The sequence below is a fragment of the Mustela putorius genome, unplaced genomic scaffold (genome assembly GCF_011764305.1).
Source record: "Mustela putorius furo isolate JIRA1106 unplaced genomic scaffold, ASM1176430v1.1 tig00000281_pilon_pilon_pilon, whole genome shotgun sequence".
Lineage (NCBI taxonomy): Eukaryota > Metazoa > Chordata > Mammalia > Carnivora > Mustelidae > Mustela > Mustela putorius.
Window position 1 is genome coordinate 3019412 of NW_025421343.1, and position 14794 is coordinate 3034205.

The 14794-nt window shown below is 48.3% G+C and overlaps 2 protein-coding genes across 2 annotated transcripts in view; one reads left to right on the plus strand and one right to left on the minus strand.

The window, feature by feature from the left end:
• The window catches only part of EXOC6B (exocyst complex component 6B), a 651357-nt gene extending 645674 nt beyond the window's left edge, over positions 1-5683 (minus strand). The window contains exons 1-2 of the mRNA XM_004742187.3: positions 5472-5683; positions 3213-3348 (exon numbers count right to left, since the gene is read on the minus strand). The gene's annotated coding sequence lies outside the window, so the exon portion shown is untranslated. The remainder of the gene's footprint in view (positions 1-3212; positions 3349-5471) is intronic.
• Positions 5684-5711: 28 nt separating this feature from the next.
• SPR (sepiapterin reductase) lies at positions 5712-12700 on the plus strand. The gene is made up of 3 exons (XM_004742189.3): positions 5712-6185; positions 7036-7326; positions 11945-12700. The coding sequence occupies exons 1-3, from the start codon at positions 5864-5866 to the stop codon at positions 12133-12135; spliced, it is 804 nt and encodes a 267-aa protein (XP_004742246.1). The 5' UTR covers positions 5712-5863; the 3' UTR covers positions 12136-12700.
• The last annotated feature ends 2094 nt before the right edge of the window (positions 12701-14794 follow it).

Here is a 14794-nt window from a genome sequence, read left to right on the forward strand (position 1 = left end):
CAAAATATGAAGCCAGCCGAGTGTCCATTGATTGGTGAATGGATAAAAAAATGCGGTATATATACACAATGGAATGAAATCTCACCATTTGCAATAAACTGGGAGGAGCTAGAGTATAATTCTAAGTGAAATAAGTCAGAGAAAGACAAATACCATATGATTTCACTCACATGTGGAATTTAAGAAACAAAACAAATGAACAAAGGGAAAAGAGAAAAAGAGACAGATCAAGAAACAGATTCAAACTATAGAGACCAAACAGATGGTTACCAGAGGGGAGGTGGGACAGGAATGGGTTACATAGGCAATGGGGATCAAGGAGGACACTTGTCACTATGAGCAGTGGGGGATGTATGAAAGTATTGGATCACTATATTGTATACCTGAAACTAATATAACACGGTATGTTAACTAACTGGAATTAAAATAAAAACTTGAAAAGCCAAAGACAAAAAACACAACAGCTAGGACTACATCAAACAAAGAAGCTTCTACACAGCAAAGGAAACCACCAACAAAATGTAAAGGCCACCTAGTGAGTGGGAGAAAATAGTTGCCCTTCATATATTTGATAAGGGGTTAATATCCAAAATGTATGAAGAACTCATACAACTCAATAGCAAAACAAAACAAAACAAAAAAACAAAAAGCAAAAAACAAAACAAAACAAAACCCCCCCAAACAAAACAATCTAATTTAAAAATGGCTAGGAGAGCTGAATAGGCATTTTTCTAAAGATGTATATAGATGGCCCACAGATATAAGGAAAGATGCTCTGTATCATTAATCATCAGGGAAATGCAAATCAAAACCACATGAGTTATCACCTCACACCTGTTAGAATGACTATCATCAAAAGACAAGAAACAGCAGGTGTTAATAACAAGAGTGAGAATGTGGAGAAAAGAGAACCCTGTGCACTGTTGGTAGGAATGCAAATTGGTGCAACCACTATGGAAAGGAATATGGAGGTTCCTCAAAAAATTAAAAATAGAACTACCATATGATCCAGTAATTCCCTTCTGGGTATTTATGCAAAGAAAACAAAAATACCAACTTGAAAAGATATCTGCAGCACCATGTTCACTGCAACGTTATTTATAATAGCTAAGATATGGTAACAACCTAAATATCCATAGATAAACGAATGGATAAATATTATTCAACCACAAAATAAAAGAATGAAATCTTTTTATTTGCAACATCATGAATGGACCTCAAGGACATTATGCTATGTGAAATAAAGTCAGACAGAAAAGATAAACACGGTATAATCTCTCTTATATGTGAAATCTAAAACAAAAACAAACAAGAAACAAAACAAACACAGATACAAAGAACAGATTAGTGGTGAGATGGAGGTGGGGAGAAATGGGTGAATTCTTTTCCTCTCTCTCTTTTTCAGTTTAAGTACCTTGAACAAAAATTTTATCCAAAAATTCCTAAGTCCAGGCCTGTGGAACACAGGCATCAGTGTTTTTGTCATTCCCCAGTGACTCCAATATGCAGACAAATTTGGGAATCACTGTCCAGTTATAAAGGATTTTATGGGTTGTGTTGTCCCTGAAATATTACTGCTTAAAATAAGACTGGCAGGGGCACCTGGGTGACTCAGTCAGTTAAAAGCAACTGCCTTCAGCTCAGGTCATGGTCTCAGGGTCCTGGGATGGAGCCCCACAGCAGGCACCCGCTCAGTGCGGAGGCGTTCCTTCCTCTGCCTCTGCCTTTCCCCCTACTTGTGCTCTTCTCTCTCTCTCAAATAAATAAATAAAATCTTAAAAAAAAAAAAAAAAAAAGACTGTGTGTGGGGGGGTGGGGGGGGGTGGTTTGGCAGATAATCATCTTTGTTAGAAAAGGAAGATTTTCCAGACTTTCTCCTAGTCCAGGTAAACCATGCTGTCCTTGGGGCCTGTTTCCAAACAGGTCCTTTTAGAACAGCTAGGTTTAGGAAAGGCTAGATCTGAAAATATCTGGATGCCTTAAGGTACTGCTACCTTGTTGGAGAGTCTGTGTTATATGAATGGAGGTCTCAGTGTTTGGATTCCCCACAGAAGGTACGTGGGGATCCACGCTCAAAGAAGGTAGCAGGTACAAAGCTGTTTATGAAGCATAGTACACTGTCAAGAAGGGAGTGTGGGCAGGCCCAGAGGAGGCAACTGCACAGGGATTCAGGGCGTCTTTTTCTTTTTATGTTTGCATAGGTTATTGGTCACAGCTAGGGCAGTCTCTGACTGAAGTTGTTTCAAATCATCTAAAGGGATGCCTTCAATCGGTTGGGAGGGGTAGTGTTTGGCCCTTCGAGGTTCCTGCTGGAACTGTCATGGCCGTCTTCCCCTATAGCAGTGGGGTTAACCGTGATGTAAATATAGGACAATGAAGCTGTAGGTTACCCAAGGGCAGAGGTGGAAGAGGAGAGGGCTTGCTTTGCACCCGTGGCTCTTGGCCTGTTGGTCTTGGAAAGCACAAAGTTGGGTTGTGGCGTCCCCAGCCTTCTAATGTGCGATGTTGTGCCCCTAGGCTTCTAATGTGTAGCCTTTTTATCACCATCCTTGCTTCCAGCTCACTTCTAATTAACTGCCTATTCTAACGATAACATTTAAAATAGGTATCCCATTCTTTTTTTCTTAAGGAGTATTCTAATTTAATTTTGAGTAAACTAGGTTTAGAGAGATCAGAAGTTCCCCATTATGGCCATTGTTGTTCTTAATTACTTTTGGTGAAGTCAGTCCATTTAGTTATAAATGTGCAGGCAGAGCGACCATAGCTTTTAAACATAAAACCAGCCAGAGTCCCAGTAAGGGCATGCCAGAGGTGGGGGGAAGAGGGGGCAGTGGGGGTGGCAAACCCTCGGAGCATTTTGATAACTGCAATCCCATTTTGTAGAGGTTTTTGTCTAGGGCAAAGAGAAAAAATCCAGAACCGCACAGCTGCATCAGAAACAGCCCAATTCCAAAAGAAATCAGACTAAAGGCCAACCCAGTTCCAATAGGAACAGTCTGGTTCCAAACAGGAGTCTGATGGAAGCCTAGTGCTGCTCCAACAGGCACAGCTCCAACAGGAACAGGAACAGTCCCCAAAAGAAGTCTGACAAAAAGCCAAATGAGCACTCTCAGATAACAAAAAAACAAACAGCGAGGCCTTTCAAAACATCCTAATAAGGCCTGGAGAGTGCCACACAAAGTACAGAGCTCAAAATCCAAGAGAAAACTTACCTCAAACTCCAGGGTCAGCCAGAAAGCAGTAGGTGCCCAGCTGACTCTGTGGCCATGCTGGCATGTCTGTTTACCGGCCTTGGAGTTGGTGGGGGTCTTCTTAGCATTCCACTTCTAATCACCAAGTAACATTAACCTTAAAAAACAAAACTGTCAGTTATTTTGCCAGCAAAAATGGGTTAATTTGAGAATAGCAGAGAATCACCACCCAGAGGATGCACTCTCTACAGAACTGATATCAGGTAAGTCATCCCCACAGAAGAGAGGAATGCTCTTTTCTAGAGGAAAAGGGGAAGTTGGGAAGTTATACACAGAAAGCCCACTAGAGTGAGTAGACTGGGAGTTCAAAGTAGAGCCGCCATGACGGTTCCAGCAACAACCTTGTAGGGCCAATGGCTTTTCATTGGCTGAGTTCTTGCTGTCTCTCATTGGCTGGGCTGTTACCAAGGCAGGAGAAAAGCCTTTCTTCCTCCTGCTGGAATAATAAAGCAGTATCCCTGTGCAAGGTCGTTCTCTCCCCTTGCATCTCTAACTGATAAGTAATAGGGCATGAGAGCTCACCCCGAGGGCCTCCAACTCCGTTCTAAAGGAGATTTCTTTTATTTTTTTTTCTTAAAGATTTTATTTACTTATTTGACAGAGAGATAGAAAGCAAAAGTAAGCAGAGCGGCAGGTAGAGGGAGAGGAAGCAGCAGGCTCTCTGCAGAGCAGGGAGCCCGATGCAGACTCGATCCCAGGATCCTGGGAATCTGGCAGCCTCTTAACCGACTGAGCCACCCAGGTGCCCCTCCTTTTTTTTTTTAAGCAGATTTCCTTTTTTAAATTTTCACAGGGCATACTCTAATCTCTGCCATTGTTGTAGGAAGAACTCTTTAAAAACATTAGGTATAGGTACTGGAGAACCAGCCAACACAACCAGAAGAGAGAAACATGGTTTTAGAGTCATTGTATAATAGTAAAAGTAGTTGCAATAAACATTACAATTTTCTGGCTTCCGATTCAAATTCAGTTTTACGGACTTTCCCCTTACCTTCCTTCAATTTATACCTGGTCTCTTTAACACTGAAAACTGGGGCTCCTAACAACATTAACATATAAGTACTTTTTTTCCCGCTCCTACTTTTCATCAAATAATTTCAAAATAATACTGTGCATATTGACAATAAATCTACTAAATGATGTTTAAGATTTCTTTGCAGTTTCATTTGTCGTTAGAGTATGTTCCACAGTGCAATCTGAATTGCACATATTACAAAACGTTTGCAATAAGGGCACCCATGCTGACCAGTAAAAAACTTTCCCTGCAAGGTGTTTTGGTGTTGATATGATAGCCCACACAGCACCAGCAAGCAAAACGCATTTTTTTTTTTTTTTCTGGAGCCTTGAAAGGCAACTTTGCTGTCTATCCTCAGAGACAGAAGAGCCTTGTGAGGACTCGGACCGAGTTGTCGGAGGTTACTCCCACCCTCACTAGACTCTGAAGGGTCTCCTCGTTAAGTTTCTCATCTTCCCTCTCTCCTTGAAAAAAACCGGAACTGTGGGTTTTCTGAAGTACAGGTCTGGATCAGAGTCAGCTCATTACGTGACCCTGAAGCGTGGCCGGGGCACAAGGGAGCAAAGACACTTGACTCAGAGGGTCCCAAACAGACCAGGGTTGGCCATTCACCGCTGACAAAATCCAAAGGCAGAGAGAGGAGCTGTGCTGAAACCGGAGAGGAATTGATTTCAGGGAGGCCAACACCGGGAAGACAGCCGACTAATGTGTCAAAGACTGTCTTCAAAGTGCCAAAAATACTTCCAGGTTTGTATAAGGGAAGGGTAGGACAAAGGTCGGTGGGTATCAAAGATGGGCAGTGAAGGTCAAACCAACCATTGTCTTGAGGTCGGGGTCTTTCTGTGGCCTGAGTTCACAGATAAGCTAGAATGAACTTAAGCAGAAAGCTGAAAGACAAATGTAGTAGTCTCAGTCCTCTTTAAGAAGTTGAGACTAAGTGCAATTGACCCTGGGAAAAGTGTAGCGTGAGTGGGTGCAGACATCCAGGTAACACAGACCTGTAAAAGCAGGTGGACCCCGAAAGCTCAGAGGAAGGGGAACCAGCTGGAGTCGTCTGAGTCTAGAAAGGGAGAAGAGGTTTTTATATCACTTGGAGGAGCCACTGCGGTGCTCCCAGAGTGTAGTTCCCGTAAAGCTGAGAGCGATGAGTTCCCAGAGCCCTGAAGGGACATACCCCGCATTCGGGACTCTTGCTGGCCACTTACAGGGGTGCCCAGCCCCGAGCCGGAGGGCCTGGCCTGGAGGAGTCTCCTCTTGCGATTAGGCGGGCTGTGAACTTGAGAGGCTGAAGCGCCCCTGCGGGGCATGAACGTGCGGCAGTGCGGGGAGGGGTGCGGGTGGCGGTGGTAGAACGACTGCAGGCCTAGAACTGGGCTAGGATTCCGGGTGGAGGCCGCGCCCCCCGACCCCCTAGGTGCAGCCCCTTCCCGCAGACTGAAACCGCGCTGACGCCTCCGCGTCCGCCCCCTGGAGGCCAGGGAAAGTGGCGCCCCGCAGTCGCCGCCGAAGCTTTCGGTTCCCTCCGCCTACTCCAACCGCGGCCGCCCCGCCCCGTGCCTTTCTCGGGTCCCCGCGCGAGCGGTCGCGGGTCGCCGGCATGCAGGGTGGCAGCGGCGAGGACGGCGGCCTGGGCCGCGCGGTGTGCGTGCTGACCGGCGCCTCCCGTGGCTTCGGCCGGGCCTTGGCACCGCTCCTGGCCCGGCTGCTGTCGCCCGGCTCCGTGCTGGTCCTAAGCGCCCGCAACGACCAGGCGCTCCGGCAGCTGGAGGCGGAGCTGGACGCCGCGCGGCCCGGGCTGCGCGTGGTGCGGGTGCCCGCCGACCTGGGCGTCCAGGCCGATTTGCAGCGACTGCTCGGCGCAGTGCGCGAGCTGCCCAGGCCCGAGGGGCTGCAGCAGGTGCTGCTTATCAACAACGCGGGTAAGGCCCCAGCCGGCGGCGGCGGACGACTCCCCGTGGGGCCCCGGGAATACTGCGTAGCGCCCCGTCTCTTCTCCCTCCTTCTCACTTAGACCACCGCTAGGAACTTTGAAGGTGACTCTCTTAGGAGTCAGAAAAGATGCCTGAAAATCCGAGTTGTTTCGGTGAGGTATGGACGAACACTCGCTGCCTTCGGTGCGGCTCCTTCTTCCGGCACACCCCCCTCCCCCACCCTTTTCCTATTCCTGGGCAAATTTTCCAAAATGCCTGTAGAACTTTCCCGATCGCCTTGCTCCGCGCCCTCTGGCGGAGGCCTGAACCAGAGCATGAGGTCTTCCTGCAGAAGTAATTACCCTCTTTTCCGAATGGCGCCCCCAGTTCTCCCCCCAGGCCCAGAGCAGGGCATGCGAACTTTAAGTTTCCAACTTGGGATGAGTGAGCAAGCCCCGGTGTGTCTGTTTGCAGAGCTGGGAGGAGGAAGGCGTCTTCAGAAGCACTAGAGAGACCCTTCTAGGTTTGGATGGGAAGGAAGTGTCTAGAATTTAGAGAGGGCTGGGGGAAGAGAAAATCCATCTGCAAAGAGTTATTCTTTGTTTTTGTATTTTTTTAAAGATTTTATTTATTTATTTGACAGAGAGAGATCACAAGTAGGCAGAGAGGCAGGCAGGGAGAGAGAGGAAGGGAAGCAGGCTCCCTGCTGAGCAGAGAGCCCGATGCGGGGCTCGATCCCAGGACCCTGAGATCATGACCTGAGATCATGACCTGAGCCGAAGGCAGAAGGCAGCGGCTTAACCCACTGAGCCACCCAGGCGCCCCTGCAAAGAGTTATTCTTAAGGTCTGTTTTTTCAGGCACTCTTGGGGATGTGTCCAAAGGCCTCGTCGACCTGGCCGACCCAGCTGAAGTGAACAACTACTGGGCTCTCAACTTGACCTCCATGCTCTGCCTGACTTCCAGCATCCTGAAGGCCTTTCCGGACAGCCCTGGCCTCAGCAGGACCGTGGTTAACATCTCGTCCCTCTGTGCTCTGCAGCCCTTCAAGGGCTGGGGATTGTACTGTTCCGGGAAGGCTGCCCGTGACATGATGTTCCAAGTTCTAGCCGCAGAGGAACCTGGTGTGAGGGTGCTGAGCTATGCCCCAGGTAGGTGGGGCGTTACTGCCATCACTGTCACCCAGAACCGGCTGCTTCCTCTCTGGGAGGGTGGGGAAGGGGGTTTCCTAGTCTCTTCCCTCCGTGAAAGAACCCCCAGAGTATATTGTCTCTGAATCATGAACCATCACACCTTTAGGGAAATACAGGCTCCAGAAGTTAGAGCTAGCTGCTATAGGGAGTGTAGTTTAGAGATAAAGGGACAGACTGGGAAGTTGCCCGGCCTGGAGGGCGGGGCCAGAATGTCTGAGATATTAGAGTGGAGAGACCATGAGACTTTGAACTTCAGCCCTGTATCCTCTGTCCTTATGTGAAACCCAGAAGGTGCTACCTGCCTACAAGGCAGTTTGGAGGATTGGTTGAGGTGATATATATGAAAATGATCCCTAGCTGTGAAGTGCTATCTGACTTTAGCCCTTCTAAATGTTAGAATTTATCATACCATATTCTCTTCATGTCTATACTTCTTTCTTTTTTTTTTTTTTAAAGATTTTATTTATTTATTAGAGAGAGACAGAGAGAGCACGAGCGAGGAGAAGGTCAGAGAGAGAAGCAGACTCCCCATGGAGCTGGGAGCCCGATGCGGGACTCAATCCCGGGACTCTGGGATCATGACCTGAGCCAAAGGCAGTCGTCCAACCAACTGAGCCACCCAGGCGTCCCTATACTTCTTTCTCCTAACAGGAAAGCCTTGAAGGCAGGAACTTTGCAGTGTGCACCTGTGTGTCCCCAGCACCTAGCAAAGTGCCTCACTATGTCAGTCTTCAGTAAATGTTAGTTGAAGGAAGAGTAGTAAGGGGTCTTGTGACACGTGGTCTGGTTTCTCACCACCCTGCCATGATGCCACTGTGCCCCCAGTCTGGAAAGAGGCTTCAATACTGGCTTGAGGCTGGTGGAAATAGAAGGTGGTCACAAAGCTTTTGTAGAGTGTCTGAGTGATTTAGACAGAGATCCAATAGTCTATTCCCCTTGGAACCTGGGGACAAAAAGGTAGAAAGATGTGACCAAAGCCCAGTGTAGCAGAGCCATTTACTTCCTCATACTCTCTAGTACCCATTCCGCCCTTCCTCCCTAACACAGACACTGTTATCCTTGTAGTCTTCATTGAACTCAGCACCCTTCTGAGCTCAGCCTCAGACTCACTCAATCAAATGGGCCAGTAAAAACCACAGCCAGGTGTGGAGCCAATTCCAGAATGTCATTTGGTTGGGTTGGTCTTAGGGAGTCCTGAGATGACTCAACATCTGCAAATCAATCAGTATAATATACCACATTAATAATATGAAGTATAAAAATCATATCATCTCAATAGATGCAGAAAAAGTATTTGACAAAATTTAACGTCGATTTATGAAAACAACAACAATAACAACAACTCAAAAAAGTGGGTATAGAGGGAATGTGTTCAACATAATAAAAACCACAGGTGACAAGCCCACAGCTAACAGCATACCCAGTGATCAGAAGCTTAAAAAAAAAAACAAAAACCTTTCCCTCTAAGATCAGGAACAAGACAAGGGAACAACTCTCACCACTTTTATTTAATGTAGTACTGGAAGTCCTAGCCAGAGCAATTAGGCAAGAAAAAGAAATAAAAGACATCCAGATTGGAAGGGAAGGGGTAAAACTGTCTATTTGCAGATGACGTATTATATACAGGAAACTCAAAAGATTCCACCAAAAAAAAAGTATTAGGACTAATAAATTCAGTAAAGTTGTAGGATACAAAATAATATACACAAATCAACTGCATTTCTAAACACTAATAATGATCTATCAGAGAAATTTAAAAAACATTCCCATTTACAATTGCGTCAAAAAGAATAACATAGGAATAACTTTAACCAAGGAGATGAAAAACTTGTACACTGGCAACTATAAAACGAAAGAAATTCAGGGAGATACAAATAAATCGAAAGACATTCTGTGCTCATGGATTGGAAGAATTAATATTACTGAACTGTCCATACTACCCAAATCAATCTGCAGATTCAGTGTAATCCCTTTCAAAACTCCAATAGCATTTTTCATAGAAATAGAACAAACAATCCTAAAATTTGTTTGGAACCACAAAAGACCCCAAATAACCAAAGCAATCTTGAGAAAGGAAAACAAACCTGGAAGCATCACACTCCCTGATTTCAACCTATTATTACCAAGGCATAGTAATGAAAACACTGTGGTATTGGCATAAAAACATGCAACTTACCAGGGGAATCATGTAGGCCTGGTGTCTTAAAGAAGATAACTTTGGGTAGAAATTTTGTAGTGACCTATTAGCTCCATGAACTTGGATGTACAAATCTTCCCCCAGATTTGGGAAGTTCTCAGCCATTATTTCTCTGGGATTCCAATAATGTATAAATTGTCTCTTCTGACGGTAACCCTCAAGTCATCTTTACTCTTGTTCTTTTTTCTTTTTGCTCTTCTGACTGGATAATTTCTGATGAGCTGTCTTTTGATTCACCAATTTCTTTCTTCTGCTTGGTTGAGTCTGCTATTGACTTCTCTTGAATTCTTTAGTCATTTTATTCTTCAACTCTGGGATATGGGTTTCTTGAGTTCTTTTTTTTTTTAAGTGGTTTCTATTTCTTTGTTGAACTCATTTTGTTCATGCATTGTTTCATAATTTCATTTAGTTGTCTATCTACATTTTCTTTTTTTGTTTTTTGAAGATTTTATGTATTTATTTTAGAGAGAACACCTGAGCAGGAAGAGGGGCAAAGGGCTAAGGGGGAGAGAGAAGGAAAGAGAGAGAATCTCCAGCAGACTCCACACCAAGCACAGAGCCCAACATGGGGCTCACTCCCGTGACCCTGAGAACACGACCTGAGCTGAAACCCAGAGTCAGATACTTAACCAACTGAGCCAGCCATCTATCTTCATTTTCTTGTAGTTCACTGAATTTCTTTAAGATTATTTTGAAGTCATTTGTTCATAGATTTATTTCTTGAGGGTTAGTCATTGAAGTTTTATAGGTTTCCTTTGGTGGTGTCACAAGTCCTTGATTTTTTGTGATCCTTGTGGCCCCATGTTGGTATCTGTGCATTTGAGAAACTAGGCACCTCTCCCCGTCTTTACAGGCTGACTTCAGTAGGCAAGGCCCTTTACCAGTCAATCCACCCAGTGATTCTGGATGAACAATCTGGTGATGTCTACAGCAGGCTTGCTGCTGGAGTCTTTAGGCAGTCTGTTGCTGGGGTGGGTTGAATACCTGGGTCTATGGTAGTTAGTCTGGCACTGGGCCTGGATGGACCCTGGGTTTACAGGCACTGATTGCAAGCTTGGAGGCATCTAGGGCTACAGGAGCTGGCTGGAATGTTCATGCAAGCTTGTCAGGCGTCTGATGCCATGGGAGCAACTCCAGGCCACAAGAGCCAGCTGAAACTGGAATGGATTGGGGGCCTGGGTGTCTTCAGGCTTTCTGGGAGCCTGGAGCTTCCTAGGGCTATTGGAACTGACTGGAACCAGCAGGCACCAGAGTGAGCCTGGGACCTAGGTTTGTGGGAACCTGTGTCAGAGGAGCTGCCTGAGGCTGCGGGAGCCACTTGGGGATGCTGAGGCCATGGGTTAGCTGGGGGCCTGGATTCATGGGAGCCCAGAGGGAGCCAGGAGTTGGCCTGGTGCTAGGATGGGATGGCTCTGGGATCCCCCGTGAAGTTGGGTGCTTCCTTCACTCTCCTCCCACAGGGAGGGTGTCTGTACACGGGGATGCCCGGACTTGGGGGCAGATGATAAGGGTAGTACCAACCTGTATTTCCTACCTTCCTCAGTGCATCCGTTCTTCTTTTTTTTTTTTTAAGTAGGTACTTTGATTGGCACTTGCATTCTTTTTTTTTTTTTTTAAAGATTTTTTATTTATTTATTTGACAGAAATCACAAGTAGTCAGAGAGGCAGGCAGAGAGAGAGAGGGAAGCAGGCTTCCTGCTGAGCAGAGAGCCCGATGCGGGACTCGATCCCAGGACCCTGAGATCATGACCTGAGCAGAAGGCAGCGGCTTAACCCACTGAGCCACCCAGGTGCCCTGAGTGCATCCGTTCTTATTTCTGTGATTCACCCAGGTAGTGTAATCCCTTCTCTGGAATCCTTGGCTTTTGTGAAGGTAATTTCATGGGCAGATACTAGTTCATAATCGCTCTTTCTGCAAAAAAGTGCTAGAAATTCCTATGCCACCTCTTGTCCGACTCCAGTGATATTTTAGCAAGATGTGTTCCCCACAGGGCTACAGAAGGAGCTCAAGCAGAGAGAGAACCAGGGCCGCAAAAAGGGCCCTGTAGAAGCAGAAGTGTACGTCCTCTTTGGTTCAGCTGTGGGAACAGAGTAGAGAGGGAGGGAGCGAGGATGGAAGTTTTGAGCTTCCATTACTGGAAACAGAAAAGTCAGGAGGAGGAGGTGCTGGTTGGACAGGAGGTGATAAGCTTGGTTATAGACACAGTGGTCTGGAGATGCCATTGGGATTTGGGTCTAGAGCTCGATAGTGACAGAATGACCCTGACCACACTTGTCAGCCAGCCTGAGGTCTTGCCGGTGACCAGACCTGACTCCATGTGCACAGCAGGGGCCCCTGCCTCAGCCATGTCCCCTCAACTTCTGCTTTTCATGCCCCAGGTCCCCTGGATACAGACATGCAGCAGTTGGCGCGGGAGACCTCGATGGACCCAGACTTACGCAATAGGCTGCAGGACCTGAAGACAAAAGGGGAGCTCGTGGACTGTAAGATGTCCGCCCAGAAACTACTAAGCTTGCTGCAAAAGGACACGTTCAAGTCTGGAGCCCATGTTGACTTCTACGATAAATAAGCTAATGTCCTTGGCTTCCTGGGGCTTTCTATCCCCCTCTCAGGCATACCCAGGAGCTCTTTGTGACCCACTCCCCACAACCTGCCACAGGGGCACTGCCAACCCTGCCTTACCCACTTACACCTACTGTCCTGCCCTCAGATCCTCTCATGAGTCTGTTGGCTGCCATGAGTTAGTGGGAGCTTGGGAGAGAGAAGTCATGGTGGTTGGTATTCTGTCTCCCCAGAAATTGAATTTTACGGATGGGAAAAGCAGAACAAGATGCTGCAACCCTGAAGAGAAGAGGTTGGGGATCTCATGGCCAGTGTCTGGCTGGACTGGTATCAAATGGGAGGGCCCATGTAGAGTCACGGCCCACGGGGGAGGGAGGATGGTGCAAGTTCATCGCACAAGGATGCCCCATACTCACGGTAGCAGGACCTTGTGTCGAACTTCGTGTCCTCATTCTGATGCCTCCTCCCTCCGGAATGTACTGTCTGTCCCCCAGGTGGGAGGAAGGGTCCCCTGAGAGTTTATGTGCAAGTAAAAAGCATATACAAATAAAATGTGGATTATCCTTTATTCACACCTGCCTTCTCCTCTGATACAGGGCCCGTGACTGACTCCCAGCTTGCTGGGTCCAGAGATGTTCCTTAAATGCAATTAACCCAAACTCGGGAAGTTACCTTTGTCTTGGGAAGGAACTTCCCTTAGGGTTGTCTACCTCTTCTCACAGCGCCCTACCTAGTGGCAAGCTCAAGTCCAGAGCTGGCCAAGATAGACCTGCCCAGATCCCTATGCTGACCCCAATCTTTAGTACCCTTTCTTCATCCTTGACCTATTCAAAGAGTATTTAGGCTGCAGGGCCCAACTCCCAGCCTCCCAGGCCTTCTTGGATTCCCAATTCTACCCTTTGCCCACCTGGCAGTGTTCTGAATAGATCTCCTCAGGGGGCTGTCTGTCATGGGTCCTCCTGGTAAAGTCCATGTGGCACATGTTCCTGGTCCTCAGGAACCCTAAGCCCTGGTGGGCTTAGGACCAACCTGCCTTTTAGGAAGGCAGGTAATATTCCAAGAGAGGGAATCCCTAAGAAACCAGGTGTGTAACAAACCCATCCTTGCCCCCGTCAGCAGATTCAGCAGAACTGGGAGCTCCACAGTGGTGGGGGTCTACAGCCAGGCCACCAGCCCCTTGCCCCTGGGCCTTATTTGGGAGGAGGGAATATGGTCCCTGCTAGCTAACTTCTAGGAGTCAGCCTTGCCGCTGAGCCTGTAGGGGGGAATCCTTTGTTCCTTTTCTTGGCCAGCAGAGGGCGCACTGAGGCCGTTCCTCCAGGAGAACCCTCGGCTGCTCAGCTCCAGACGCAGGCTCTGGGCGGGAACTGCCAATGTCCTGATAGGTTCCCTAGAAGGGAGCCAGCAATTCATGCTCTTTTGTTGCCCAGCAGAGCATTTGCCCTCACTGGAGTCAAAAGCCCTGCACGCCTATCCCTGCCCTGCCATTTGCTAGCTCGTCACCCAGCGTAAATTGTGTAAATTGCTTTTCTGCAATATTTAGCTGTTCTTCTCTAAGAAATGGTACCTCCCTCAGAGGGTCATTGGGAGCCGTAAGCGACCTCATGTTTGCAAATGTTTAGCACAGTGCCGGCATTGCGGTAAGTGCCGAAGCTTCAGATAGGATCAAGATCCAGCTTAACCTGGAGCCCCACACGCAGCAAGGAGGCCCTCCCCCTTGCTCACCTACAGCAAGAACTCTCACTCAGCTCCCCCTGCCTGGGGCGTCAGGGGGGCTGGAGTTCACGCTGGACAGCTTGTTCTGGACTCGCCAGACCCATGGGGAAATGTGTGCACCTCGATGTCAGGAACCCCTGGTCTCACTTCCCTCTGTTACGCCTTTGCCCAGGTCCCTCTACCCTCTGGGCTCCGTTTCCCCAGAGCAAAGGAGCTCTGAGACTCCGTGCCTCAGGTGGGGCTGGGCCAGCCGGGGCTGCCCCCCTCTCTCTGGTGAGTGTTGGGTGGACCCCCGCTCCATGGAGAGTGTGAGACCGGTCGGCCCCTGGCGGGTCAGGACTGTTTCCCTCTCCCCGCCAGCCTGGTTGGAGTACCACACGTGCCCACCAGGGGGCGAGACCTTCCCACGCTTGACACTTGTCCTCTTGGAGCCCAGGGATTTAACAACCTTAGAAACAACCCCCTTCTTTCTTTCTCCTTGTACTCTAGGATTGAGAACTCTCGGGCAGCCCGCAGGGAGCTGAGAAGGACGCAAGCGCTGGGATCAGGGGTCGCTCTTCCTAGCAGGCCCAAGGCCTCCTTAGTGGCCCCGGGGCTCCGGCGCAAGGATTTCCCAGACCTTGTTCCTCCGTCTCTCACCACTGCGGCCCGGAGATTTCCTGGGCAGCCTCTGGGGGCTGACCATCTGTGTTTCCAGGCATTGGCCACCACACATGTGAGCACACGCAGGCCCATACGCAATACATGCCTGCACATCCCCAGCGTCCAGCGGCAGGGTCGAGCAGGGCCCCGGATTAGCCAAAAGACAAACAAGCTTTCTCTTTGTCTTGGATGCAAACGAGCCGGGCAGTTTTGGAGTTTTGTGTTTAATACCCTGAGCTGGAGGCCAGCAGCTGGCCTGTGAGGAGCAGGGGAGGGGATTCCAGGCCCAGCCCCAGGGACATCCAGCA